Consider the following 27,223-nt stretch of genomic DNA (forward strand, 5'->3'; position numbering starts at 1 on the left):
AGATCTGAGCTTAGCATCCAGTATTGTCTGCCCAGCTAAGCTGCCTCAATAAGGCGCTGAACCTGGGTTCTAATCATGCTTCAGGCAATGGGCCTCAGTTTCCTCACCTGTAAAATGGGGAGGGGGGAATCCCTGAAAAGTCTGTAAAGGGTCGTAGATCTAGAGATGGAAGCGGCCTTCGAGTTGGGCTAGTCCGAATGACTTGGACGTTGGAGGGGCCGCCTTAGGACTCGAACGAGGGTCCGCGGGTCCGGCTGCTCCGGGGGCTGCCCTGTGGGCAGCAGAGCGGGGCGTGGCCGCCAGGGGGGCGGGCACACGGGGCGAGGGCGGGCCCACGGGGGAGCTGCGGAGCTTCGGGGAGCGCAGAGAGCTCAGGGCGCAGCGGGGGGCGCGGGAAGCGCTCGGGGTGCAGCGCAGCGTGGGGCGCAGGGAGCGCACAGGGCGCAGCGCAGCTCGGGGCTGCCGGGCCGGGCCGGGCCGGGGCTGGGACCTGGACCTGCTGCTGCTGCCGCACGCCCGCACCGCGCCGGGGATGCGGCCCCGCCGGGCCCGACTGTAGCGGCCGGAGCCTGGGCCCCGGGCGGACATGGAGGTGGTGGACGAGACGGAGGCACTGCAGCGGTTCTTCGAAGGTGAGAGCGGCCGAGGCCCGACCTCCGTCGGGGGAGAGTGCCTGGGGGCTCCCACCCCTCAGTCCCCCCGTTCGGTCTCCTCCGTGTCTGCCCGGCCCCCTTTCCTCTGACCCCCTGGCCTGTCCACCCCTCCCACCCACCCTCTGTCAGAATCAGGCGTGGGGGAGGGCACCGGGGGGTTTCCCCGTTCTCCCCAGCGGGGCCCCGCACCCCTGCTTCTCTCTCCTCAGATGTCCTTCCCCTTCCATAACCAGCGGCTGCCACACTAGATCCCCGGCCCCCCACTCACAAATATTGGCCAAAGTGCAAGGATCCCCCCACACCCCCCAGGAATCCAACCCCAAAGATGAGTGAGCCTTCCTAGTCCCCATCCCACCCCATCCCCCCGTGTCAGCCCCGCCTCGTCCGCCTGGGTCCCTCCCATCACCCCCTGCCCCTATGCCTCCCCATTCCCACAGCCCGATGTCCGATACGGAGACGGGGTTCTGTATCCCCCAGGCTTCAGGCGATTGGCTTCCCTGGCTGGGGGCCAGGACGTACCCCAATCCAGGGAGGCCGTTACCCCTAGATCTACCACCCTTTGTTGACCCTGAGCTCTCACTGGCGGCTCCCTGGTACCCCCAGCCCCGTGACTCCAAACACACCGTCCTGGCGCTCTTCTGTTGGGGAGCCCTCCTTGCCCCACCTGTTTGAGTGCCTGGGACCCAGAGTTAGGACTCCTGGATTCATTCCCACTTTCCCTGCCCCCTGCTAGGCAAGATGTCTGGCGGGGTTCCTTCTCATCTCCCAGTGAAAGGGGGAGTGGGCTCCTCATCCCTGGAGACCCTACTCCCAGCCTTCCCAGCTCATCTTAGCCCGAACTAGCGTTCATCCTAACCTCAGTAGGTCATTTGTCTTTCTCTATCTTCTGGGTCTGTATACTGTCCTCCGTGTGGAGGAGAGGGCCCCCAGTGTGTGTGGTGGGGGGGGTATAGGGTGATCCAGAGACCCCACCTCAAAGCAGTACCCAGAACCCAAGAACCTAAGGCAGCAGCTCCTGCCTCCCTGCTCCTGGAGGGAGCCTTTGTGGGAGTGGAGAGAGGGCTCCCCAACCCAGGGGAGAAAGCCAGCAGGGCCCTTGGGCCCTTCCTCCCCAGTCCGTCCTTTCCATTCCAGGACTTGTTTTCCCCCCGATGGTGTTAGGTATTCTGTGGGCTCCTGGCCCAAAAGGCTTTGTGGGCTCTCTCTAATTCCAGAGTGCCCAGGAGGGATGGGGGACCGACTGTGGCTGCAGCATCACAGTGGGGGATCATTGGGGGGCATTCCCTGAAGGAGGAGGTGTCCCTCAGGCAGCAGGGGGGCCTCTGGCATAGGGGGTGCTGAGTCCACTGGCTCCCATCACCTCCCCTCTTCACTGGAGGCCAGGCCCTGTCCAGAGGGCCCTTCATGTTCTCACTTCTTCCTGGCTGGGGACAGGCTGTCCTCTCACACAACCAGCTGGGGGTGGAGGGAGAGAGAACTCTGCCCGCCTGTTACCCTCTCTGCCAGCCTCCTAGCCAAAGCAGTGTTGAGACTGGGGGTCCTATAGGATCCCCCTTATTTGGGGGATCAGAGAGCTAGGGTGTGATCACTCATTCTGGGGATATGTTCCCCATTATTTTGGAAGGCGGGCAAAACCAGGAATTCCTTCCCCCTTGTTCTTGAGGGTGACCAGGGAGAAGTAGATTCTCATTCTAGGGTAACCATAGAGGAGTAGTGGGGTCCCTGTGGGCTTCTCTTTATTTGGGGAGCTCCTTGTTCTGGGGGACCAGAGAGGCAGAGGGGAAGGCCCAGAGGTGCCAGAAGGGCTGGGCTAGGTCTCCCCTAAGAGGGTCTGTCTTTTGTGGAGGAGGGCCCTTCTGCAGAAACCCAGACCTTCCGCCTTGGCAGCCTTGGGGGTGGGGGTGGGGGGGGCCGCCTGTGCTGACGCCATGGCTTAGCCATGCGGCCCTCATCCCGGGAGATAAGAGGCTGCTCAAGAATGTTTGTGGGGAGAGGGGGCCCTGCCCACCCGCTCAGGGGGCTTTGGGATAGAGTGTGGAGGGCCAGAAACAGGGGGAGGGGCACTGACTTGTCTGCTCACTTTGTGTACGGGGCTGAGGCTTTAGGGTGAGCATGCAGGGGGGTGTCTGCCTTCAGGAACCAGTGTGTGTGGGAGATAGGAAATGATCCTAACCTGGTGCCTGCTGGTGTGAAGGTGTATGTGTGTGTGTGCCTGTGTGTATGTGTGTCTCTGTGTGCGTACGTGTTTCTATGTGTGCGTGCATGTACATGTGTATGCATGTGTGTATGTGTCTGTACGTGTGTGCGTGTGCTTGTGTGTGCGCATGCATGTGTGTGTTTATGTGTGTGTGCTTATGCGTGTGTGTATGTGTGTATATGTGTGTATGTGTATGTGTGTGCTTTCTGGCTCCAGTGTAGGCTTCCACTCTCTGACCCTCAGTTTCCTCATCTGTACATTGGGGCTGAACCTTGCCTTCCCCACCTCCCAGGCACTGAAGAAACATAAGTCATCCTTATCACCAAAGAGTAGGACACATGTGTATGTGTTGGGGAGAGGGGAATAAAGAGGCTTAGATTCTTCAGGCTGAAAAGATCATGGGATCGTAGACCTAGATCCCCAAGAGGCCTAGGAGGCCACCTCGTCTAGCCCTCCTTTTAGAGATGAGGAAATTGAGGTCCAGAGAAAAAAAGGGACTTGCCCAAGGTTACCCAAGCTGAACCAGGATTCAGACACAGGCCTCTTAGCTCCAGGTACGAGGTTGTGCTCTGGGACCCTCCTTTTCGTCCTGGAGGCCAGACAGGGGAGACAATGGAGAGATGGGAGCGGGGAGGGCCAATTATGGATCCTGGGGAAAGTAGTACCAACTGTGCCCCCAGGCCAGAGTGGGGGTGGGAGCAGCTGACCCTTCCCTGGTTCCCTTCTGCACGATTCTTCTGGACCCCATTGGGGGTTTTCTTGGCAAAGGTGCTGAGTGGTTTGCCATATCCTTCTCCAGTTCATTTGACAGAGGAGGAAACTGAGGCAAATAGGGTGAAGTGACTTGCCCAGGGTCAGCTAGGAAGGGTCAGGCTGGATTTGAACACAGGTCCTCTTGAATCCAGGGCTGATGCTCTAACTACTGCACCACCTGGCTGCCCTTTGTTGTTTTTAGCCTCTTCTAGATTTGACTGCCTGAGACAAGACTCTGGTTCTCCTGCACTATTTCCATCTCTCAGTCTCATGGCCAGTTTGGGCCACTGTGAGGCATAGCACATTCCACTTACAGTCAAGGGGAAGAGAGGAAATCCTTTGTCTCCTCTTGCCCCATTCTATAGAATCATTGATTTAGGGCTGGAAGGGCCCTCAGAGATCTAGTCCACCTCTGAGGGCAGTCAGGATTCAAACCAGGGTCCTCCATCTCCATAGTGAGAGTTCCTTCCAGCATCCCCACCTGGCAGGGGCTTGGGGAGGGGGGGAGCTAAGGAGCTTTGTGGCAGCCTCTGGGAGCCTGGTACTGCCCAGCCCCCCAGGATCAGCCCCAGGTAATCCCCAGGCCCCTCAGCCCAGAGGACTGACCGGCTGGGCAGAGGCCACAGAAAAGCTGGGCCTGGGGCTGGCGAAGACAGACATCCCCAAGAAGGGGCAGAATGCATTGGTTCCATGCAGGTAACCCCAGGTGCCTAGAGGGAGGGGTTGCATCTGCTTAATCAATCTCTTGAGCAGGTGGTATCCAGCTCCAGAGACACACCTCCAGGTCCTGGCAGGGCCAGGGAACCCCTCTGAGGGGGACTTCAGAATGGGAGAAGCTTTGATCTAGGTCAAGGGGGAGAATGATATCGGGGGCCCTTGGGTGTGGTGTTCTAGGAAGGAGATTGGAGGGTTGGAGAAGGGACAAGGGACTGGGGTGTGAAGCCTGAGGGGGCTCTCACCCACCAGGGCTGAGAGTCAGAATTTGGGGCCCAAGTCCCAAGGGAAGAGGGGCAGAATCTGAGAGGAGACAGGAAATGCAGAAAGATAAAGGGAGAAGAATGAGAGGGGGTGGCTCCCGAGGGAGGGATCCTCCCTGGGGTACTGAGAGGAGCCTGAGGCTTCCCATCAGAACACCTGGGGTGCCCTTAAAACTCTTCCTCTGACCCTGAGGATTGGTTTGGAGCTATAGAATTCAGGAATTGGTCTGGGTGGCAGCCTCAGGCTTTTCTGTGAATGTCTGTTCTAGGATGAGAATTGAAGATGGTCTGGGGTGGGAGGAGGAGGCCCCTGGAGAAGTCGGAGAAGGAGGTGGGGAGTGAAGGCAAGAAAAGAGAAAGTCCCTGTCCCCCTTTGGAAGGGCAGACTAAGGCTTGGGAAGGAGGGGGCTGTGATCAGGAGGAATGGGAGAGGATATTAGGGAGCCTCTGCTGGTGTAGGAGTGTCTGGCCATAGGGATCCAGATGGAGGCTGGTTTGGAGGAAGTTAGGGATGAAGGGTGGAATGTCTCAGAGAGACAGAGAGGGAGGGAGGGAAGGACAGACAGGCAGATAGCCTCTGAGATAATCTTAGGGAGTAGGGATCTGAGGGGAATTCTCCTATGTCGGGGTTGGGGAGGTCCCATGGTAGGTAGTAGATGAATTGGGAGTCAGGAGGCCTGGGTTTATCCAGATCTGATGGTAATTAGCTTGCGTGAATAACTTCCCCTTTCTGGGCCTCAGTTTCCCCATGTGTAAAATAAAGGGTTGGAGTGGCTAATCTCTAAAGTCCCTTTCAACTCTGAGTGGTTGGATGTTATTTGACCAGCCTAGGATGGTTCCTGAGGGGGCCACCTTCCTCTCCACTTCACTGGTGGGTGTGGATGTGTGTTGGGGGGAGGGCAACAGGAGCATAGCATGCTGGGTAACTGTCTAGCACTGACCGCTGATTGGCTTTGCCTTGGACTTTGTGCCGACTGATAAGAAACCTGCAGCAGAAATCATTAACTGGAATTATTAACTTGGGGCTCCCTGCAGTCTGCCCAGCCCTGGCTGGGCCTCTCCCTCCCACCCTCTCTTTTTTTTTCCCTCCTGCAGGAAGCAGTTAGGGGGGCCTCATGGTGGTGTGGGGGTGGGGTAAACCTGGGATTCTTGGGTCCTCATTTGGATGATCCTGCCGTCGTGGATTTAGAGCTGGGAGGGGCCTCAGAGGCCCCTTGCTTTACGAATAAAGAAACTGAGCCCAAGGTGGTAAAAGTGACTTGCCAGGGTCACATCTATACACAGGGCAGGATTCAAACTCAGGTCCTCTGGACTAAACCCAGCCCCCCGGGCCTCAGTTTCCTCCCTGAGACTCCACCACTCCCCTTTGCCCCCATTCCCTGATCAAGCTGGAATAACTCACTTCTCTGCAGCCCTTGACGATCAATGAGACAGTGAATTTGGAATCTGGAGGGGCTTGGGTATTTACACTGTGACCTTGGGCAGTCCTCCTCTGTCAGATGGGAACGGTCCCAGAGCCTTCCCTCACAGACAGAGGTGTCTCAGCACCAAGCTCAGGACTTTGCTCACAACAACTTTGCCAGACTGGGAAACCAAGGTTACCATCCCTCACTGCAGATGAGAAAACTAAGGTGGTTCAAGGGTAGGTGACTTGTCCAGGGTGACACAGTTAGTTAGTGTTTGAGCTGGCATTTGGTTTTCCTCACTCTGAGCTCAGGGCTCTTTCCCCTCTCATAAAGGGAATGATTGGGGCAGGGGGGAGGGGCAGCCAAGTGCCCATTGCCCCGGTTTGGTGGGGCAGTTAGGTGCATTGTACCCACATTCTCCTCTGTGACATGGGTCTGATGGAGAGGTGCTAGGTTCAGGAAAAAAGCCAAGGAGGAGAGATCTCAGGGCTCCTCATTTCTACCCCCTTGTCCTTGGGGTGAGTGGGTACATTCAGCATCACAACCAGAGGGATGGCCCCTGGCATCTCATCATTTTCCTACTGGCTGTGTCCCCTCAGCCCAGCCTGTGGGCCTCCTCTACAACCCAAATGTAGTTTTGTCTTCCTCTTGCCCCACTGAGGTAACCCCAACCCCACATTCCCACTGGCTTTCTTTAGGATTCAGGGTGCAATATGTGGAGACCCTCAGCAGGGTTTGGGCAGGAACCCCCAAGACCACAGGCCCTTCCTGGCCTCCTCTACCCACAAGATGGGGAGCACTTGGGCTGGTAGTCCAGAGACGTAACTTCATGTCCTAACTCTGATGTTTAGCTCTGTGAACCCTAGACAGTATGACATGGTGGGAAGTGGGGGGTCTCAGATCTCCAGCTGTACCCCTTAATGCCAGCATGACCCTGGGCAAGCCTGTTTCCTCACCTAAAAAAAAATTGGGTTCTGACCCCAGAAGTCTCTGCCAGCTCAAAATCCATGTTGTGCTCCTCAGTTTATTTGTCTCTGAAATGAGTCCATAGGGCTCCCTCACAGGGCAGTGTTGAGTAAAGCATGTATAAAATGTAGCTCATCTCTAAAAGGTGAGTTGTGAATATTAACTAATATTATAATATTAGTAGTAAGAGCAGGGAGGATGCTGCTTGAGCCCAAGCCGTTGGGTGGTCTTGCTCTCCTCTCATAGTGAACCATCTCTTCAGTCTGGGAGGCTCTGATGTCACTAGCCTGGGGTGGGGGAGTGAGGAGTGGGGGAAGGGGGCTGACCAGGGTGGGGAAAGGCCTCAGAGCCCAACGAAGGACTGGGAGTATTCAGCCTGAAGAGGAAAAGTTAGGGGGATGCGATGGCAGAACCAAGCATTGGAAAGACAGACAGAGGGAAGGACGGGAGAGTGATTAGAAGTGACAAGGATAAGGGAGAATGCTCAGTGGGGAGAAATGGTCCTGAGAGTGTGTTGTAGAGTGAGGGCTGCAGCCTCCCCCTCTCCCTCCTCCTCCTCTCCCTCCCCCTCCTCCTTCACCTTTGTGTTTGTATTCTCAATAAGAGTGCCTTGTGTGTGTTATCTCACCTGTTCCTCACAACAATAAGTAGCACCTCCTAAGGAGGAAGATGTTAGTATTAGCCCTGTTTTATAGATGAGGAAATTGAGGTCACACAGCTAATGTCTGAGGGAGGGTTTGAACACAGGTCTTGTGACTCCAAGCTAAGATACTCTCTCTATCTGTTGGGCCATGTAGCTGCCTACAGACATTAGCTGCTTCTGAGGTCTTTTGCAAGTCTGCAGTTCTAGGAAGGAGTGGGGCCCTTGGATGGGTCACCCCTGGTCCCCTGGCTCTGTTCACTGCCAAGGTCAGTAACAGTAGGACCATGGACAGCAGAGGTGGATGGCCCTGGTTTCTTGGAGCAGGACCAGAGACTCTCTGGACCCAGAGGAGTGTGGAGAGCAGGAGAGCCTCCAGACCAGGAGGCTTGTTAGCCACTGTGGGCTCCCCCAGTGCCCATTATCCCATCATGCTCCTTCTTTCTTCTGTCTGCTCCCAGTTCTTAGGGCTTCTGGTGTCCATTGTTCCAGCCTCAGGAGGGAGGCTGGGGATCAGCTGATCTTCGTGTCTGGTCCAGGATCCTTTGTGTGACTGCAGGCTGCTGGGGCATCCCACTTGGCCTACCTTCTTGGGCTCTGTGTGTCCTCGGAGCTGTCACCAGCTCCGCTGTCTCTGTAGCAGTGCTGGGGCAGAGCTCAGAACCCTGAGCTCTCCACACTCCTCCAGGGGGAAGAGAAGGTTAGGAAGACTCCCAGCATTTGGAGGAAGCTGGCTTGTACGCCCCACCCCACCTCCCTGCCTCCTCCCTCCAGGCTCAGCCTCCACACCTGGTCAGCTGGGGTGGGAGTCCATGCCTCCTCTCCCCCACCAGCACCTCTGGATGGGAGGCAGAAGAACTCTTTACTCTGGATTCAGGTTGGGACCTGAAGGGAGGAGGAGAGGAGGAAAACAAAGGGTAAGAATCAGGAGAGGGGAAAAAAAGCTGAGCCTCAACTTCTGAACTTTCAGGGCATGTGTTTGTGTGAGAGGGAATGTCTGTGTCTGTGCACTGGGCTGTCGTTGAGTGTGTGTGTGTGTGTGTGTGTGTGTGTGTCTGTGTGTCTGTGTGTGTCTGTGTATGTACGTGCATGCTCATCACATGTCTGAAGCTGGTTGTGTGTTTAGGGCTGGCTGGCTCACCATCCCTCTGAGACTTGGTTGACTGGGTATGAAAAGCACTGGCTTTGGAGTCCACGACCTGAGTTCAGATTCCACCTCCGGCTCCTCCCTAGGCCTCAGTGGTGTCATCAGTGAAATGATGAATTTGGACTTGGATGAGCTGATGTCTGAGATCCCTGCCAGCTCTGGTCCTGTGATTCTGTGAGCAGATCTGGGGGCATTTTTCAAGGCAGTCAGAATACCCTACAAAGATCTCTGTGTGCCCTTGTTCTGGAGTTGCACAGCTGTGGAGCTCAGTGGATGGAGGTTGGATCTAGAGTCTGGAAGACCTGAGTTCAAATCCCTCCTCAGATTCTTACTAAGTGACCCTAGACAAGTCACTTAATTGCTGCCTGCCTCAGTTTCCTCACGTGTAAAATGGAAGTTATACTGACCTTCCAAAGTTGTTGTAAGGATCAAATGAAGTAGTATCTGTAAAGTGCTTAACACATAGTAGGCACTTAATCAGTTTCTTTCATTCCTCTTTTCCTCCCTCCTGTTCTTCCCTCCAGCACTCAAGATATTTTTCCTGACTTCTTTGGGTCCGGAGGCAACAAAGGAGCTGGGGATTCATTATAGGAAGCTAGCCTTCTGTGCTACACTCAGGAATCACACATCAGTCAGTCAATCAACAAGCACCTTCCAGACTCCTGCTCTGTGCCAGGCAGTGTGCTGGGCACCGCTGATACAAAGAGAAACAGAACCGTCCCTGTGTTTCTGAACTTCTGTAGAAGCAGATTATGTGTGTGTATGGTATATGGGTGGATGTATTTCTGTGTATCTACATGTATGTGTATAGGGTTGTGTGTGTGTGTGTGTAATTGGAGAGCAGGGATGCCCTTGTAGCTGGAAGAGAGGGCTTCCTGTAGGAGGTGGCACTTGTGTTAGGTTCTAAAAGGGGCTAGTGGTTCTAAGAACTGGCAGTGAGGAAGGAGAGCATTCCAAGGCACAGCCTAGGCAAAGGCATAGAGGGAGGAGATGGAGAGTGGGATGTGTGTGAGGAACAATCTGGTTTGGCCAGACTGGAAGGCAGAAAAGCCAAGGCCACTTGATTATGATGATGAGAGTCACCCCTGACATTTCTGTAGCACTCCCATTGGGAGTCAGGGCTCAGAGGGAAGACCACCTGCCTAGGGGCACGTGGAGTGTTCACTCATCTAGTGGGTCCCTGAGATATCTCAGGGGCTGAGGGCAGCCTCCTCTCTGAGGGCTCGGCTGGCCCTCTGTGTCGTGCTCCTCTATCTGCTGAGGATTTGGAGAGGGCAGTTGGGAGCTGGGCTCTCTGAGGCCTGCCTCCTACCCCCAAAGAGAAGGTGAAGGGTGCAGGGCCCATCACGGGCCATGGAGGGGCTAGAGGCAGGTTGGAGACGGGAAACTGTGCCTGCCCTTTCCCCAAGGCTTAGACCAGAAGACCTCTAAGGTCCTTTCTCTCTGCTCTTTCTGCTCTGGATCAAAGGCTCATGGACTTAGAGTTGGACTGGGTTCAGTCCCCTCATTTTAGAGATGAAAAAACTGAGGCCCAGAACTATTGAGTGACTTGGCCAAGGACACACAGCTTCTGAGGATCTGAGATGGGATTTGCACCCAGTCCCCCAGGTCTGAAGTCAGGCAGGAGGAGGAAGGAGATCCAGGGCTCTCTTCTCTGTACCAGTATCTCATTAATTCCTCAGCCAGGGTTAGGGGTGTTGGGCACTCATCAGTCCGACCCTATGGCTGTCCCAGGACACTTAGCCATAGCAGACCAAAGGGGGAACCCCTCAGAGGCTACATTTGACAGGCCTGGTGTCTTGTCCTCATCTCGTGCCTCCCCTGGCAGATGATGTGTGGGTGTGACCCAGGAAGGGTTCCCCAGGAGTGTCCAGACAGAGATTCTAGGTCAGGCTAGTGGTGTGGGGGAAGGAAAGGAGTCTGGTAGATGCCCCAGATAGGGAGGAGGGGACCCCAAGTCTGAGGGAGATTGAAGAAAAGTAACCGCTGATGAGTGGAATTTGAGAGTCTGAAATGGGAAAGTCAGGGGTAGTGATGTTCATGAAGTGTGGTATGGAGGAAAGGGCCCCTGACTTGGAGTGAGAGCCCCTGGGTTCAGGTCCCCCATGCTACCCTAGTGCTTTGGCACATGACTTAACTTCTCCTTGCCTCACTCTCCGTATCTGTAAAATGCGGGGTTGCCCTCATTGGCCTCCTGAGTCTCTTCCAGCTCCAATCAGAGGGATGTGCTTTGTGGCCCAAAGGCACACATGAGCCGTGTCACTTGGCCTCTCAGGGCCTCGGTTTCCTCATGTATAAAATGAAGAAGTCAGATTCCGAGGTTCCTTCCAACTCTGGCTCATCCCAGTGCGGAACTGACCCCAGGCTCTCAAAGTCTTAAACTTGGCTGCAAAAGGTTTGAGGGTAGGCCTGGTGATGGGGCACATGTGTGCTGTTTGAGGGCCAGGCTAGTCAGGCTTTGAGTGGCATGTTGCCAGGTTGACCATGAAGCCACGGAAGCTTTGGTCAGATTAATGTGTGGAGACTTTGAAAGGGAAGACGAGGTAGCATCCTCACTAGTGGAGGGTGTGCCCACTCTGGGGAAGTCTCAGGTGCTTAATGGTGTATTTTCTGGTGGCAAAGCCTCTTCTGATAGTTTTATGGAAAAGATGGACACATGTGGTTCAGGTGGCCAGTGCCAAGCACAGTGACTCAGGGTCTGATGGGAGGCAGTCTGTAGGGGTTCTGGGTTTGGTTCTGGGCTCTTCCACATTTTTAGCCATGACTGAATAAAGGCACAGGTAAGATGCTGGCCAAAGTTTCAGATGTGCCAAGACTGGGAGAGGTGAAGTGATAACCTGATTGATAAAATCAAGGTTCCAAAAGGTCATGATAGGTAAAAACATGGGAATTAATTTAATGGGCATCAATGTAAAGACTTGCACATAGGTCAATACAATCAATTGTGCCATCATAGCAAGATGAAAGAGGTTTTGCTGATGATACTCCATCTCCTAAAGTTCTGTGTGTTCTAAGGGATTGTTTCCCATTTGGCCTCAGGGGATGGAACCAGGGAGAGGGAGGATAGGGGTCATCTTAAGCCTGATTTAGGGGAGATTTTCCTACCAAAGTAGCATGGGCTGCCTCTGATCTCACCCTCTTTGGGAGTTGCTGTATGTTACAAAGTAGTGGGAACTCGTTTCAATTGGCTAGCTGGGGTTGGCTAGCTGACTGCTGAAGACCCTGCCAACCCTCAAGTCAGTAATTCTGCTTCTGCTGGTTTGGTAGGGTGCCACTGATGGGATCCTGGACTAGGGGTCAGGGGCTATGGAAGGAGGGGCCATATTCTTGATTTGCACTATTGTACTTTGACTGTCCAGAGTCTTGTGTTTGCTTCTGGGTGCCACCTTTTAGGGAAGGACGTCAGTGAGCTAGGGAGTGTCCAGAGGAGAGCAGCTGGGATGATGAAGACCCCAAAGATGGAGGCTTTGGAGGATCAGTGGAAGGAGGAGAGAGCAGGAGAGGGTTTGAGGAGTGGCCTCTCAGAAGAGGGTTGGCACATGCTCTGCTTGACCCCATGGGGCTGCAATGGGAGTAGGGGCTGGGCTGGGGGAACAGAGCTTGAGGGAGGCAAATTTAGGTTTCCCGATGAGGAGCATGGAGGTGCTAGGCTTCCCCTCACTGGATATCTGCAAGCAAGGCTGGAGGATCATGGGGGGTGTTGTAGAAAAGAATTCCTGGCCATGGTCTGGTTGGACTCAATGTCTTCAGCATGGTCTCTTTGCCCTTAGCTAGGCTGGTTCTCAGGCCCATGTGTGCAGCCGTGTAGGGCCTGCCAGAACTGGCTTCCCTGGTGAAGTCTTGAAAGACTTAGGTCTCCTAGGGGCAATGTGGAACAATGGCTAGAGCCCCAGGTGAAGCTCACCTCAGATCCTCACTACCTGTGTGACCCTGGGCAAGTCACTTGACACTTCTTCAATCCTTTATAAGGAAAGGGAGGAGGATTTCCTGAGATAACAAGTCTACCCTCTCTCCTTTCTCTGAAGTTTTACAGTGTCAGTGGAGAGTCCTGTGGGTGGGGGAGGGTCCACACTGTCCCCTTCCCTGTCCCTTGCCCTTCTCAGGTCCTAGATCTTAAAGGGGTACAGGGATTGTTTTCTTCACTTTACAGAAGAGGAGACTAAGGTTCAGGGAGGTTTATAGGCTGACCTGTAAGCAGTCAGTTTTTAATCTTGCCAGCAGCCATTTCCAGAGTCTATTGTGGGCAGGATAGATGGTGCTCATGACCATCAGCTTTGAGATTGGTCCTTCCCTCCCCCTTCCTGACACATACACAGAGAAGTGAAAACTGAGGCCTGAAGAGAAGTGACTTGTTCAAGGCTGTAGGCTCAAAGATACAGAGCTGGAAAGGACACAAGAGGTCATCCGGCCCAAATCTCTCATTTTATAGATGAAGAAAAGGAAATCTAAAGAAGTCAAATGGCTTGTCCAAGTCAGAGAGTGTCAAGTCTGGGTCTCCTGATTCCTAGTCTAGCACCACGCTCCTGGAACAGTCCTGGTCAGGGGCTCAGAGATATCTGAAGGGAAGGAGATAGAAGTCAAAAGAGATAAGTAGAAGTTTAGCTGAGGGCAGACAGGAAGTGTTTCCTTGGGCTCAGAGAGGAGGGATTCTGGTAGGGAAGGGAGACCCCCTCGCATCCTCCAGTGCCGAAGGACAGTGGTATGAACTACCATTCTAAGCCTCTCCTAACCTGGGAGGAAGCAGGACTCCGCCTTTGTGGGAACCATAACTAACCCAGGCTTGTCTGTGCTCACCGAATATACCAGCTCCTGTGGAGGTGCTTGGGGCTGAGAACATGGGCGATGTTCCCATCAGGCCCTGAGCTTAGTGAGGTTGGCGCTGCCTTGGTGTTGGAGGAAGGACTTGAGTGGACACCTAATGACCTGGGATGATGGACAGGAGGTCCTAGTGGGGAGGCCTGTGGCGGGAGGAGATGGTGGTCCCAGACCCAAGATCAAGGGAGGGCCTTTAGAGAGCTAATCTGATCCTGTTCATTTTATGGATGAGGAAACTGAGGCCCACAGAGGCCACAGAATTGCCCAGAGTCACACAGGGAGGAGCTAAGTTGAAATTCCAACCCAGGTCCTCCACCCAGAAGTTCTGTGCTTTTTTCACCAGTCCCATTATCTTAACTGTGTGGCTGTGTCCCAGGGCCACTGACCCAGGTGTGGAGGGGGCCGCCTCGGGGTCCGGGGTCTGAGGCTGGTCGTGTGTCCAACTCAGGCTCCCGGGTGTCAAACAAACAGGGCAATGTGTCCCTGGCCCCTGCCCCCTCTGTGGTGTTGCTGGTGACTTCCGCCATCTTTGGTGCATGAATTGACAAGTGACCCATTGACGGGGGCCGTGGAGGGGGGCACCCAGGCAGGGCACAAACCTCCCACTGTGCCCAGGCTCCCACCTTCCCTCCCCCTGCCCTATGGACAATGGGCTGGTCTGAGCCAGCGGCCACAGCTGGTGGGGAGCAGAGTGGGGGGGCCGGAAGAGGGTGGGACAAGGAGGGGCTGATGATGCTCCCCTTCAGGGCTGAGGGACAGTGTACCACCTGTGGCCCGTCCCCTCCTGCCCAGTCAAGTTCACCCCCCCATTCAAGAATGCCCTTATCCCAGTGACCCTCGGTGACCCACCCCAACTGGAGGGTCCTCCAAGATCATAGGACATTGAGCACCAGCCCTCAGCAGGGGGCCAGGACAACCCAGCAGGAGGTCTGCAAACTGGGAGCAGAAAAATGGGGTCTCCTTTCCATTGACCTCTCCCTGAAGCGGAGCCTTGCCTACAGTCACCTCAGAGTGGGGAGGACAGCGGCCACAGGCTTCCCGGACTTGCCCCATTGGTCTGGGGCCCTCGGTGGGCACACACACACACACACACACACACACACACACACATACACACATACACATACTCACATACACATATACATACTCTCACACACACTCACATGCAGTAACATATATACACTCACATATTCATGCTCTCACATATACACTCACATATACATACACACACCCACTCACATACATACACACAGACTCACACACACTCACACATACACACATGTACACTTACATACACTTATACACTCATACATACACACACATACATACACTCACATATACACACACATACCCACTCATACACACTCATATACATGCACACTCACATACATACACACATATACACTCACATACATACGTATACATACACTCACACACACACATACACTCTGAAACTCAGTTCAGAATCCCTGTTCGATCCACCCCTCTCATTTTACAGATGAGGCAGTGAGCCTCAGAGACTGGCCTGAGGTCCCTCAGAAAGCGGATAGCTGACTGGGGGCTTCAGACCCCACCCTGGTCCTCTCTGGACACCCCACTGCCTCCTAGGTAGCTGGGCTCATCATTGTTCTCTACCAGGAGCACTTTGGGGTCTGTGGAGGGGGAGGGAGCCCTGGGTGGTCTGGAGGGAAAGGGGGGGAGGGGAGAGTGGTCAGATCTTCCCTCTCCAACAGGAAAGCTGGGGGAAGGGCCGAGGGGGCCTACTGGTTATCGTTAGAGTCAGGTAATAATTCGAATAATTAATGAGGAATGCTTACAACATATCTCAGCCGGGAGAGTGTGGCCCATGTCCAGGAAGGGGATGGGATTAACCCATAGAGGGAAGGGATGAACAGCAGTGGGGGTGGGGGTGCGGTGAGGGCTCCCACTGTCTGCCCCCCCCTCCATACAGACTCACAGACACTCATGTTTCCCTTGGGAGTCCCCTCCCCCTGTTCCCCCAGGGGCAGGGATTGTCTGATGTGGCCCCTCTTCCCTCCCCAGGGAAATCCAGGACCCTGCCAGAGGGGAAGATGTGTGGAGAGAAGCAGCTGCCCCTCCCTCCAGCAGCCCAGCTGCCTGAGTGTTTGCTCAGAAATCTCTAGTGTGGATTCTTGGGGTCATGGAGCCCAGGGGCCCAGCTCAGGGGTGGGGGAGGGGCCGAGGTGTTTAACCCCCTCTGACAGTGCGAGGTCACTAACTCCCAGCTGCCTCAGTTTCCTCCTCTGAAAAATGAGAGGGTGGCACTTTGCAACTCATGCTCTGTGCTCTCCTGATCCCTTGTGGGATGGATGAGAAGGCTGTGGGTCAAGTCCACAGGGGATGGTTCTGCCCATTGTGCCATCCTGCCCTCCCTAGTAGAGTGCTGTTGCCGGTTAAGGAGGGCAGGGCCTGGTGATGCTGCTGCTGTCCAGGCCAAACCTGAGTGCTCAGACACGGTCAGTCTGCCCCCATCTTGGCCTGGGGAGCCTGCGCCCCAGCCCTCCCCCCATCCGTCCACCTAGCCGGATGGCCACATCTGCTTCTCATTAGCTCAGGTATCCCAGGATGCCTCACGCCACGACACCCTCCCACCCCATCCCCCAGGAGGGAGGCCGGAGGATTAGGGGTGATTAGAGAGAGCTTGGCCCAGAGAGGGAGGAGGGAGCAGGGAGAAGGCTGGTTATAAATAGAAATGCCCTGAGCCTATCAGCCTATCACACAAGGTAAATTCTGCAGTTTAATCTCAAAAACCTGCGAATAAGCAGGGCGGGAGAGACGCCAGCCGTGCGGCGTTAACCTCTTCGGGCCGGGGACTCATGGGGATTGGAGGGTGCCCAGCTCTTCTTAGTACCCCCTGTGGGGCCCAAGGACAGAGCAGGAAAGACCTCATGGGCCACTGGGTAGATCCCTGGAATTAGATCGAGAGGGAGTCCTTAGAGCCCCCGAGTCCACCCCAGACCTCACTGTGACAGCCAAGGGAACCGAGGCCCAGAGAGAAGGGTCACACATTAGGAGGGGGCAAAACCAGGGTCTTATCTTCCAGCTCCACTATCTCCCCACTGCTGTGCTACCTCTCACATTCTAATCACATTACTAATTAGCTTCGTTAATTGGAGGAAGTAATTTCTGTTCCCGGGCCTCCACTCCCCCCATCTGCAAAATGGGCAGACTGGTCTAGATTTTGCCTAAAATCTACCTCTGAGGTTGAGATCCTAGGACCAGGTGGGAGACTGAGGAATAAGGCAGGCCCTGCTGCTCAGGGCAGGGGTTCCGTGGGGCTCTCCAGGCCACTTGATGGAGGCAGGGGGCTGCCTTCACATATCAGACTCTGTGGGCAGGCATCCAGGGGTGGAGAACCTTCCTTGCTCCGACCGGAGGCCCTGTCCACCCCCTGTCCTGGAACCTCAGTGGGTGTCCGGGCCCCCAGGCCTGCTCCCTTCCTAATCCCTGCCTGGGGAAGAACAGGAGGCCGGAGGGTCTCAGGATGTCACTGGCTGGCAGCTCGTGACTCTCCTTAATCAGCTAAGCTGGCCTGGAGGTGGCCCCAGAGCCTTGGAGGGCTCAGCTGGGGCCATGAGGCATTCCACACATGCCTTGCCTTTGGGCAGCTTGAGAGTGGGGGGGACTTGGATTCGGCCTGGGGCGGCAGGATCAAGGCCTTCAGGATGGGTAGGAGGGCAGATATGGATCAGAAGGACCCACTGACATTTCTATAAGTTTGAGGATTACAAACCACTTCACAGGCCTCCAGGGCAGAGCCTCCTGGTCATCCTTCTGAGGGCTGTACTGCAGGTGTAGGGGAAAGATAAGAAAACTGAGGCACAGAGAGCTTCTCCCATCTGGGAGGTGTCTAAGAGATCCTAGACAGAGCTGCAAGGATCCTTGTGTTACAGATGGGGAAACTGAGGTCTTGAGTGGGTGGCAGATGTTCTGCCCATTCTCCTGCCATGTTCTCTTGCTGGCACCAAGTGCTGGGCTCTTCGTCCTCTTGGAGAGAGGAGATGATGAGCTGGGGAGGGGTGACTAATGATGACCAGGATTGGGAGAGAGGAGAGGTGGAAGCTGACAGAACATGAAGAGTAAGGAGGGAAAGAGAGGTAGGGACGCAGAAGGTCTTAGCCAGGACAACTGTTGATGCCCAGAGTTAAGAAGAGTACTGAGTGCCATCCTGAAATAAGAGAGTGAAGAACAGGACCTGGGATTTCCCAGGTGGGGAAATACTCTCCACTGTTACAGATCAGCACCTTTCCAGCTAAAACCCCCAGGGTCACCTGGCCAGTGAGGGTCAGAGGCGAGGCTTAAACCCCTCTTTGAGGCCGGCTCTCTATCCAGGGTCACACACAGCACTCTGACTCTCTGCAAGGTGGGAAGAAAGATTTGAATCCAGGAGTGGCAATAAGAGCCGAGGTTGGGGGCGGAGGGCCAGGGTGAGTCTGCAGGCTGTACATGTGGGGGTGGGTGACTGGGACCCTGCCCAGCAGCCTCTCCCTCGACTTCCCAGCCTGCCTGACGCACCACTGGCGTCAGAACTGTTATCACTTCAGCCTCTCTCCTGGGAAGGTGACCTCAGGGAGGGAGAGAGGCTGGCCCCTCCTTCCCTCCCTCCCCTGCCTGGCATCTCTGAACAGGGCTGGGAGGGCCCTGGGTTGGGCAGATATTTCCTCTAGGCAGGGCCTGATGAGCCTCCCCCTCCATGGGCAGGAGCAGGGAGAGCTTCTGGCAGAATCCCGGGATGAGAAGGCCCAGGCTGATGGAGAACCAGCCTCCAGGGCCCACAGAGGGTCTGGAGCGGGGCAGCTCCAAAGTCCTCTACAAATGCCCCCATTTCACAGATGAGGTGACTGAAGGGTATGGGTCATATCACACAAGTAATAAGGGTCCAAGCCATGTCACGCCATGGTGTGGTATGGAAGCTCAGGCGCTGGAACACAGTAGGCACTTAATAATGGCTCACTTGGTCACTCGATGGATGGATGGATGGATGGATGGATGGATGGATGGATGGATGGATGGAATGGTTTGTCTGAGGGCAGCAGTGACATAGGAGATGGGGGCTGAATTTGTGGTCAGGAAAATCTGGGTTTTCATCTCACCTCCAACACTTATTATCTATGGGAAAGCAGTCATTTGATAAACATTTAAGTGCCTACTATGTGCTGGGCGTTGTGTAAGGGCCAGGAATAGAAAGAAAACCAGAACAACCCCTGCTTCAGGGAGCCCTCAATCTGATGGGGGAAGATACTCAGAAGTCAGAACATACAAGGAAAATACAGAGCAGATGGAGATCCCCTTCAAAGGGGGTTACCAGCAGCTGAGGAGAGAGGGGAGTAGGTAGTCTGACCCGAAGGAGATGGTGCTTGGCTGGGGATTGATTCTAAGAGGAGGAGGTGGCGAGAGAGAGCATTCCAGGCAGGGAGCACAGCCATCGCAAAGACACTGAGGTGGGAGAGTATTCTGTGAGAAGAGTGGAATCCGTAGGTGGAGAATATAATTTGGAAACCCGGGAGGAAGGGGCCAGGTCCCAGCGGGCATCGAATATCAAACAAAGGACTTTATAGTTGAGCCTGAGGGCAATAGGGGCCACTGGAGTTTATTGTGGGGGGAGGGGGGAGAGGAGAGAAGACACGATCAGACCTGCATTTTAGAAAAGTCCCTTTAGTGGCTGAATTGACAATGGATTGGAGGGGAAGAAACTGGAGCAGGCCGACCCCCAGGCAGCTACTGCAGCAGTAGAGGCATGAAGGGATAAGGGTCTTCACCAGGGTGGGGGGCAGGTCAGAAGAGACCGTGCAAATATAAGAGATGGTATAGAAAAAGAAATGACAAACTGGCAATTGATTGGATGTGTGGGGTGATCACGAGACAGGAATCAAGGGGGGTGGGGAAGTTGAAAATGTCTTAAGTCCCTCAGTTTCCCCATCTGTAAAATAAGTATAATAGCCTGTTACAGGGTTGTTGTGAGGGTGTAACAAGACAATTTGTGTCAAGCAAACTTTAAATGGCTCCACAAATGTCAGGAGGGCTTCTCCTCCCCAGGGGCTGGAGGCAGAGGTTATGGAAGCCTTCTCTGGGCTTCTGTGAAAGGTGTTTCCTTCCTAGACTCGTGGCCCCCCCAGTTGGGCCATCCATCTCTGAGATTCTCCAAAGTTGGAAGAGGAAGCTGTGGGCCCAGAGCTAGCAGAACCTCCAGGGTCCAGTCCAAGCTGCTCTGCTTTTGACCTTAAGCAAGTCATTGGCGGTATCTGAACTTTAGTTTCCTTTTCTGGAAAATGAGAATTTTACAGCATAACCACTGAGCATTTATTAAGCATCTACTTTGACTTAGAAGCGGCAAAACCAAACTCCTCTAGGAGTTTCTAGTCTGTTGGGGGTGAAACAACAGCCACTCTTGGGATGGATATAGCTATATAGACAAAGTTAATACACAGTAATTTGGGAAGGAGCACTGGCAGCGGTGGGGGGCTGTGGGGGGAACGTTTGAGCTGAGCTTTGAAGAGAGCTAGGGATTCTGGGAGGTCAAGAGGACAAGGGGGTGCAACCACTCAAGGGGAGCTGCCAGTGCCAACATGGGAGGGGGAGATGGGAGTGCCTTGTTGGCTGGGCTAGAAGTGATGTGTCCAACCCAAGGGAGAGGAGGGGGGATCGCTATTGGATCTTGGAGATATTAAGGAGCCCCTGGAGTTGATTTAGCAGAGGGGTGACACAGTCAGGTCTACACAGGATGTCCAGATGGACATGTCCAGTAGGCAGTGGGGGGTTGAGGGCTGGATATATGGACCTGGGGGTGTCATAGTGGGAGATGAATGTGATGTGAAATCAAGAGATGGCAGTAGAGGAGACAGTAAACAGCAGAAAGATACTGCTGGGAGCCCCGGGGCAGGGGGGGGGGGCTTGTGGAAGCAGCCGGGGGAGGGGGCTCTTGGGAGGTGAGATGTCCCAGGCTGTGGCTGTGCATCCATCCAGCTTGTGGCTCTATCAACTAAAGGATCTGATTCATTTATTAGTAGGATTTGAGAGCTGGAAGAGATATCCACAACACCCTGCCCCCAGCCCATATCCCCAGAATATCCCCCCCATAATGCACCTGCAAGTGGCCCTCCATCCAGCCTTGGCTGTCAGACCTCCAGGGAGCAAGGGGCCTGCCCCATCTACCAGCAGCAGATGTTGATTAAGTGCTGACTATGGTTCCAGATGCTGCACTTGGGAGTGGGAGGGGGAACACCTAGGGGATCCCCGGGCTTGACGGTCTTCAGGGAGAGGACAGGGAGTGGGAGCCAGGGTGACTCTGCCCAAATGTGTTTCTGAGTTGATCCCTCTCCTTTATCGTGTCTCCTTCCCCCAGGCCACGACATCAATGGGGCCCTCGAACCTTCTAACATAGACACCAGCATCCTGGAGGAATATATCAGCAAAGAGGACTCTTCAGACATGTAAGTCCTGCCCTGCCCCGCCCCTCTCCCTCCCTGCAGGGGCTCCTGTGGCCCATCTCTGGGGATGGGGGCAGGAGAGGGGACAGTCCCCTGACTGGTGGAAATCACTGCCCAACTCAGCTTCAGTTTGCTCATTTGTAAAATGAGATTAATCATCCTTATACAACCTTCTTCATCAGAGTGTTGAGAGGAAGGTACTTAGGAACCTTTAAAGGGCTTGAGAGATGGGAGCTGTGAATTCCTGAGGAGGGGTCCAACCCAGTCTGAACAGCTTTGATTGACCGCCTCCTACGAGCCAGGTTTCAGATCAAGACAAAAGGAAAAGTCCCTGGCCTTGGGAAACTTAAATTTCACTGGGGAGTGGGAACAGCTTGAAAAAGTAATGCAGAATATACACAAAGTAAATTCATTGTAATTGGGGGGGGGCTAGAAGGGGTGAAAGAAACAACTGGGGGCTGATGAAAGGCCTGCCTCCTGTAGTAGCTGAACCTTAAAGAAAGCTAGAGATTCCGAGAGACAAAGGAGGAAAAGGAGGGCATTCCAGGCTGTACAAAGACTTGGAGGTGGGAGATGGGAGACTGTAGATGGAAAAACATCCTTTAGTAATACCCACTGCCTAGAAAATATCGGATTAAGCAAACCTCTCTCAGCCTCAGTTTCCTCATCTGTAAAATTCAGGTCCTAATAGTACCTACACCACAGGTGGGTGGATGGGAGGGTCAGATAAGATCCCATATATGTGAGATGCTTTGCCAACCTGTGTGTGTGTGTGTGTGTGTGTGTGTGTGTGTGTGTGTATGTTTGCAGTGCTATTTAAATATTAACTATTCATATTATTGTTAGGGGATAGATAGTTCCCAGGTGATGAGTTGTTAATAATAATTACTCTTATTAAAATATGTCAAAAGACAAAGGTGAAATAGCATTTTAGCACAGTGATCCACACACGGCAAACATTTAATAAATGTTTGTTGACCGACTGAAGAAAGTCATGGACTTCAAGGCGCTTACGTTACTTGGAGGGCAGGAAGGGAGACTTTATATATCCAGACAAAGAAATATAGAGTGATTGGAGCATTGGAGGAAATCAGGGGAGGCTTTCTGAAGCAAGGGACCTGGATTCAGATTCTTGAAGGGAGGTGGTACAAGAAAAGTCCCATTTTACAGAACAGCAGCTTGAGACTTGATGAGAGAAGTGACTTTGCCAAGCAGAGTTGGCTGTTAAACATCAAAGTTTCTCTTTTGGAAGATCATCCGGCTCTCCTCTGGGCCTCAGTTTGCTCACCTGTAAATGGTGGGTGGGGGGGTCCCTTGCAGCTTCAAGTCACTGACCCTTCATGGCCTGGTAGGCCTGTAGTCACAGAAGTTGGCTTTGCCCTGTCTATGGAGGATGGGGTGGAGAGGGGAGAGGCTGGAGGACGGGGCTGGGGGGCCATTTGGGAGGGCATGAAGGCCTGAGGTAGAGCAGGGGTCCCCAGAGAACAGTCAAGACCAATGGGAGAGATAGGGGGCCCCACTGATTGGATGGGGGGCACAGTGTTAAGGAAAAGGGATGTCTTGTGGGGACTTAGCCAGGTGGGCCTGGGGGTCAACAGGGAGAGCAGGGCCAGCTGCAGAGAGGGAAAGACAGACCCCTGTTTGCTTGGACCAGGAACTCCCTGGCCAATATTTATGTGCCAAGCACCAGGCTGGGGGTCCAAGGAAAAACCAAAAATGAAGTCCTTCCACCAAGAAGCTGATGGCTTAGTGGGGGCAACAATGTGTACATAAATGGGTGGAAACTTGGGATGAAGAGAGTAGAAGAAGGCAAGACTAGTGGGGAAGACCCTGAAGAGACACTCCCCCCCAACTTCCCACCAAAGATGGTGGTTGGGCGGAGACCTGAAGGAGGCCAGGGATTCAGAAAGGAAGAGTGACAGCATTCCAAGCCCCCTGAGAAGGAAGCAAATTCTTCATTTCCCTCATCTTTGAGATTGTCAAGGAAGACAGTGGAGCCAGGCCGCCATCTTTGAGAAGGCCCTTGGCTATGGCCTTCCAGGCAAGATGTGGGAGCTCAGGGCCCAGCTTGGGGAATGTTTAGGTTTTCATCTTATTTCCCCAAGCTGGGTAATAGAAGTAGATCTACTCTTGGGTTTCATCCTGGATCTGACCTGTCCTAGCTGTGTGACATTGGGTAGCCTCACTTTGCTTTTCTGTAAAATGAGAATAGATCCATTTTTGCTGTACCTGCCTGATGGGAGTCTGGATCACAGCACATAGATACAGAGTCAGAAGGGACCTCCAAGGTCATCTAGCCCAACCTTATCTAGCAGGAGGAAACTGAGGCCCAGTGAGGGTCAGTGTCTTACTCAAGGCTACATGGGTTATAGGTAGCATAGTCCTGATTAGAATCCAGAGCCTTTGACTCAGACTCCAACTGTGATCAGACTGCATCAGGCTGAGAACTTAATGAACTTGAACGTTCCACACTCAAGTCATTAATGTTACTATAGCTAGTATCCCTGTATCTGTATCAATCTGTCATTAAGTTTGGCAGAACAGTGAATGTGGGTAGTGCCCTGGCAGGTGGGTGCAATATTATCCCCATTTTACAGACAAGGAATCTGGAGTCTGAGAGAGCAGAGTTCTGTGACTTGGCAAGGGTCACATGGCTGGTACATGTCTCAGGTGAATCTAGAACTCAGTTCTGCCCGGCTCCCTGCCCAGTGTTCCATCTGCGAGGCTGGGGGTTGGTGCCTCAAGCTCTCTTCCCAAACTGTCCCTGAACCCTCTGCTTCCGCCCACAGCTGCTTCCCCGATATACCTGCTCCTGCCGGCTACCCACACACCCAGCCCTCGGGCTCCAGCAGTGGCCACCACCTGAATCCTCCAGGGGGTGGGGGAGGACCCTCCTCAGGCCGCCATGGCCCCCTCCCACCCCCTCCCTGCGGGTCTGGCTTCAGTGCCCACCTCAACATCAACAACAACAATGGTCTGGCGGTGGCCAAAGGCTTTGCAGGGCACTGCCTGAGCGGGGGCTCGGGGCCACCCATCAAATCGGAGCCCAAGGCAGCCTATGCCCCAGGGTGAGTGAGGATGGGGCTGGGCCGGGGGCAGGAGGGGCAGGGAGGCAGCCCCAGGGCCCTGGGGTGTGGCCAGGCACCCACCCAGGGGGCAACCTCGGCTCAGGGGGGCCAGAAGCAGCTGTGTCTGGCCATGGGCCATGGACCACAGGCCACGGGGCCAGGTCTGTGCAGGGAGCGGGCAGGAGAGGAGGCCTCAGATTAGGTGACCACAGCACCGGCATTTTGTGACTTTAGGGACTAGTTGAGCAGGGTCAGAAGCATGGGTCCCCCACCCCAAAACTGGATCACGTCAGCCTCCTAAATATATACAGGAGAGTCATGTCAGCCCCGACATCCTGGGTTCTAAGTTTCCTCCCATATCTGATGTCCTAAGGTTCCGAGGTCCCTCCCTCTGACCCCTTCTAGCTCAGGAGAACTGGGTTGGGATTTAGGGGTCCTATGCCCTTGTCTGGGAATGATTAGCCCGGAGGAGGAGGAGAGCCTTGAGCAGTCCCCCTACTCTCCCGGGTGGGACAGATGATTCAGTTCTTGAGTAACCGGGAGGCTGCTGGTGGCAGCTGGGTTAGATTCTCTGCTTGGCCTCAGGACAGAATCTGGAGCCAGGGAGGGAGGTTAGAGACTCAGTGTTGGGAGCCTGTCCCCAAGAGGAGAGGGCTGCCTGGAGGAGGGTGATCTGGGAGGAGCTCGAGGATGGGCTGGGAGACCCCTGGCTTTCAGGCTTGGTGCTTCTGGATTTCAATCACAGCTCGGCCACTAATTACTTACCAGTTTAACCTTGGGCACCATCATCATCATAGCTAGGATTTACATAGCACTTAAAGGGTTGTAATATGATCTCATTTGATCTTTACAACGGCCTTGGGAGGTGGGTGCTATTATGATATCCCCTTTTACAGGTGAGGAAACTGAGGCAGGCAGAGATTAAATGACTTGCCCAGGGTCACACAGCCAGTATGTGTCTGAGGCTGGATTTGAACTGAGTTCTTCCTGACTCCAGGCCCAGTGCCCTTTCCATCCTGCCACCTACCTGCCCCTTGACCTGTTAACCCTCCCAGCCTCGGTTTCCTCCTCTCCAGAATGAGGGGATTGGCCTTGCCCAGCCCTCAGTCTAGGACCCATGCTCTCTTAGAAGCCTGGGTTGTGAGCTCCTTTCTAGCTCTTACATCCTGAGCTTTTCTTATCTGAGACTCCATCCAGAGTGTAGCATCTACACATGCATACTCCCACTCACACACTCCCACTCCATGGTGCCCAGCAGAGGGCACTAGGGGAACCACAGGAGCATGCTTGGTACCCGTGGGGCCATAGGCCTCTTGGCTTCATTCTTGGGGTTGGGGCAGGGATCCCTGGAGCCTGCCCCTAGGAAAACTGGGGTCACCACTGTAGCTGTATCATCCTTGTGCCTCAGCACAGAATCCCAATCCCCTCCAGCACATGCAGAGGTCACTGTCTGAAGGCGTGGCACCATGTTGTCCATTGGCTGAGAGATGCAGTTGGAAACTCACAGGAAGGAACAATGTGGGGCCTTGAGACTGTGTCATAGAGGGATTCATTAAGGAAAGAAAGCTGTTGTCACCAAGAACAGAAGGTAGAAGCAGCAGGGGCCAATTCAGGTTCAGTGTAATGGGCAGCTTTGGATGGGAGTCAGTCTTTCCTTCTTGGAGGTCTTCAAGCTGGAAGTCTAGGGAGGCTAGGGAGAGGGTCTTTTCCAAGCATGCATTGGCCTTTGGCCTCTGAGGTCCTTCCCTGCTCAGAGATTTCCCTTGTCTAAAATCATGGCAGGTCTGCACCTGAAGCCCTGGCTTCTTCAGAAATGTAGGACCAGGCCTGTGACAGTCCAGAATGGTCATCATAGTGACAGTGGAGGCAAGGGGGGTGGGGATGGGGACCAAGCGAGTCATAAGGACACACTGAAGACCTTTCAGCCAAGAATGTGCGTGAAGGGACAGCTTTAGAATCCGGCGAATCTTCTGTGGCACCTATTGGCCAAACAGATTTCTTGATCCCCCTCAGCCAAGCAGAAGTAAGGGGATGCTAGACGTTCTTTGACACTCGGGAGAGGTCAATTTAAGCTCAGGAAAAGTATGTAGGGCTTAGAGTCAGAGAATCTGGATTCGAATCCAGACCAGCTCATACCAGCTCATTATTAGTGGAAAGATTCTGGGCTCTTGTTCTATTGGCCCCAGTTTATTTCTCTGTAAAATTAGGGGCTCTGACAAGATGAACCCGAAGTCCTATCTAGTGATAAATCTACCATCACCAAAGGGTTTGACTTTGCCTAATGTTCTACATATCGGTGTTTCCCTCATTCTGATGTGAGCTCCTTGAGAAGAGTTGTCTGACTTATTGTTCTCTCTGTATCTCTAGTACTTTGCACGCAGTAAGCACTTGATAAATGCTCTTTCCATCCTTTCATAGAGAATTTATGTAACTCATTCCATTCAACAGGCATTAACTAAAAGCCTACTGTGTACTAGGCCCTGTGGGATTTGGTGCTGTTGTCTGGTTATCTCAGTCACATCTGACTCTTCATGATCCCATTTAGGGATTTGGGGCGGATACTGGAGGACTTGCCATTTCCTTCTTCAGCAGAGTACAGATGCCTTTGAAACTCACCTCCAGATCCCCACCCCCACCCCCACCTTGACTTTGAGAGGCTCCACGATGCCCTGGTGCCCTACCACCTCCCCCTGTCCTTCTTTTCCAGGTTCCAGTCATCATTTTTTCTTCCTTCTCTCGTCTGCTTCCTTATGAAGTGATTTTCCTAAAGTGACGGATCCCTCCCCTACTCCCCATGTAGAAATAGAAAGACCTTTGTTTGGCACCACAGCCCAGCCCCCTCCTACCTTTCCAATCTTCCCACATTCTACTACTCCCCCATTCTGTGATCATCTACCATCAGTCACTCAAGAAGCATGTATTAATCACCAAGCAGGCTACAAAGCTCAGAGTAGGCAAGTTACCATCATTTGGATTCTTTCATCTCCTCTCCATCTGGGCCAGGGTGTCTGTTCATTGCCTACCAAGTGGTGATCCTGTAGAAATGTCCAAAGGGGCAGAATCAGTACCTCACGAGTTGAAAAGGTCCTCCTTTGAAAGGCCATTCAGCCCAACCCTTACCTGGCTGGCGAATCCTACAATATCTTCTACGAG

General features: G+C 53.8%; 1 protein-coding gene across 5 annotated transcripts in view; it reads left to right on the forward strand.

Moving 5' to 3' along the window:
* The first annotated feature begins 466 nt into the window (after positions 1–466).
* MYRF (myelin regulatory factor) overlaps positions 467–27,223 on the forward strand; it is a 47,472-nt gene continuing 20,715 nt past the window's right edge. For 3 of the 5 annotated variants that reach the window (XM_072638844.1, XM_072638846.1, XM_072638845.1), the window contains exons 1-3: positions 467–632; positions 20,918–21,005; positions 23,792–24,070. In XM_072638844.1, the coding sequence (XP_072494945.1) occupies positions 587–632; positions 20,918–21,005; positions 23,792–24,070 (413 nt within the window). In that variant the 5' untranslated portion in view covers positions 467–586. The remainder of the gene's footprint in view (positions 633–20,917; positions 21,006–23,791; positions 24,071–27,223) is intronic. The other 2 variants (XM_072638847.1, XM_072638848.1) reach the window with 1 other exon arrangement.

Source organism: Notamacropus eugenii, chromosome 2, assembly GCF_028372415.1.
Source record: "Notamacropus eugenii isolate mMacEug1 chromosome 2, mMacEug1.pri_v2, whole genome shotgun sequence".
NCBI lineage: Eukaryota > Metazoa > Chordata > Mammalia > Diprotodontia > Macropodidae > Notamacropus > Notamacropus eugenii.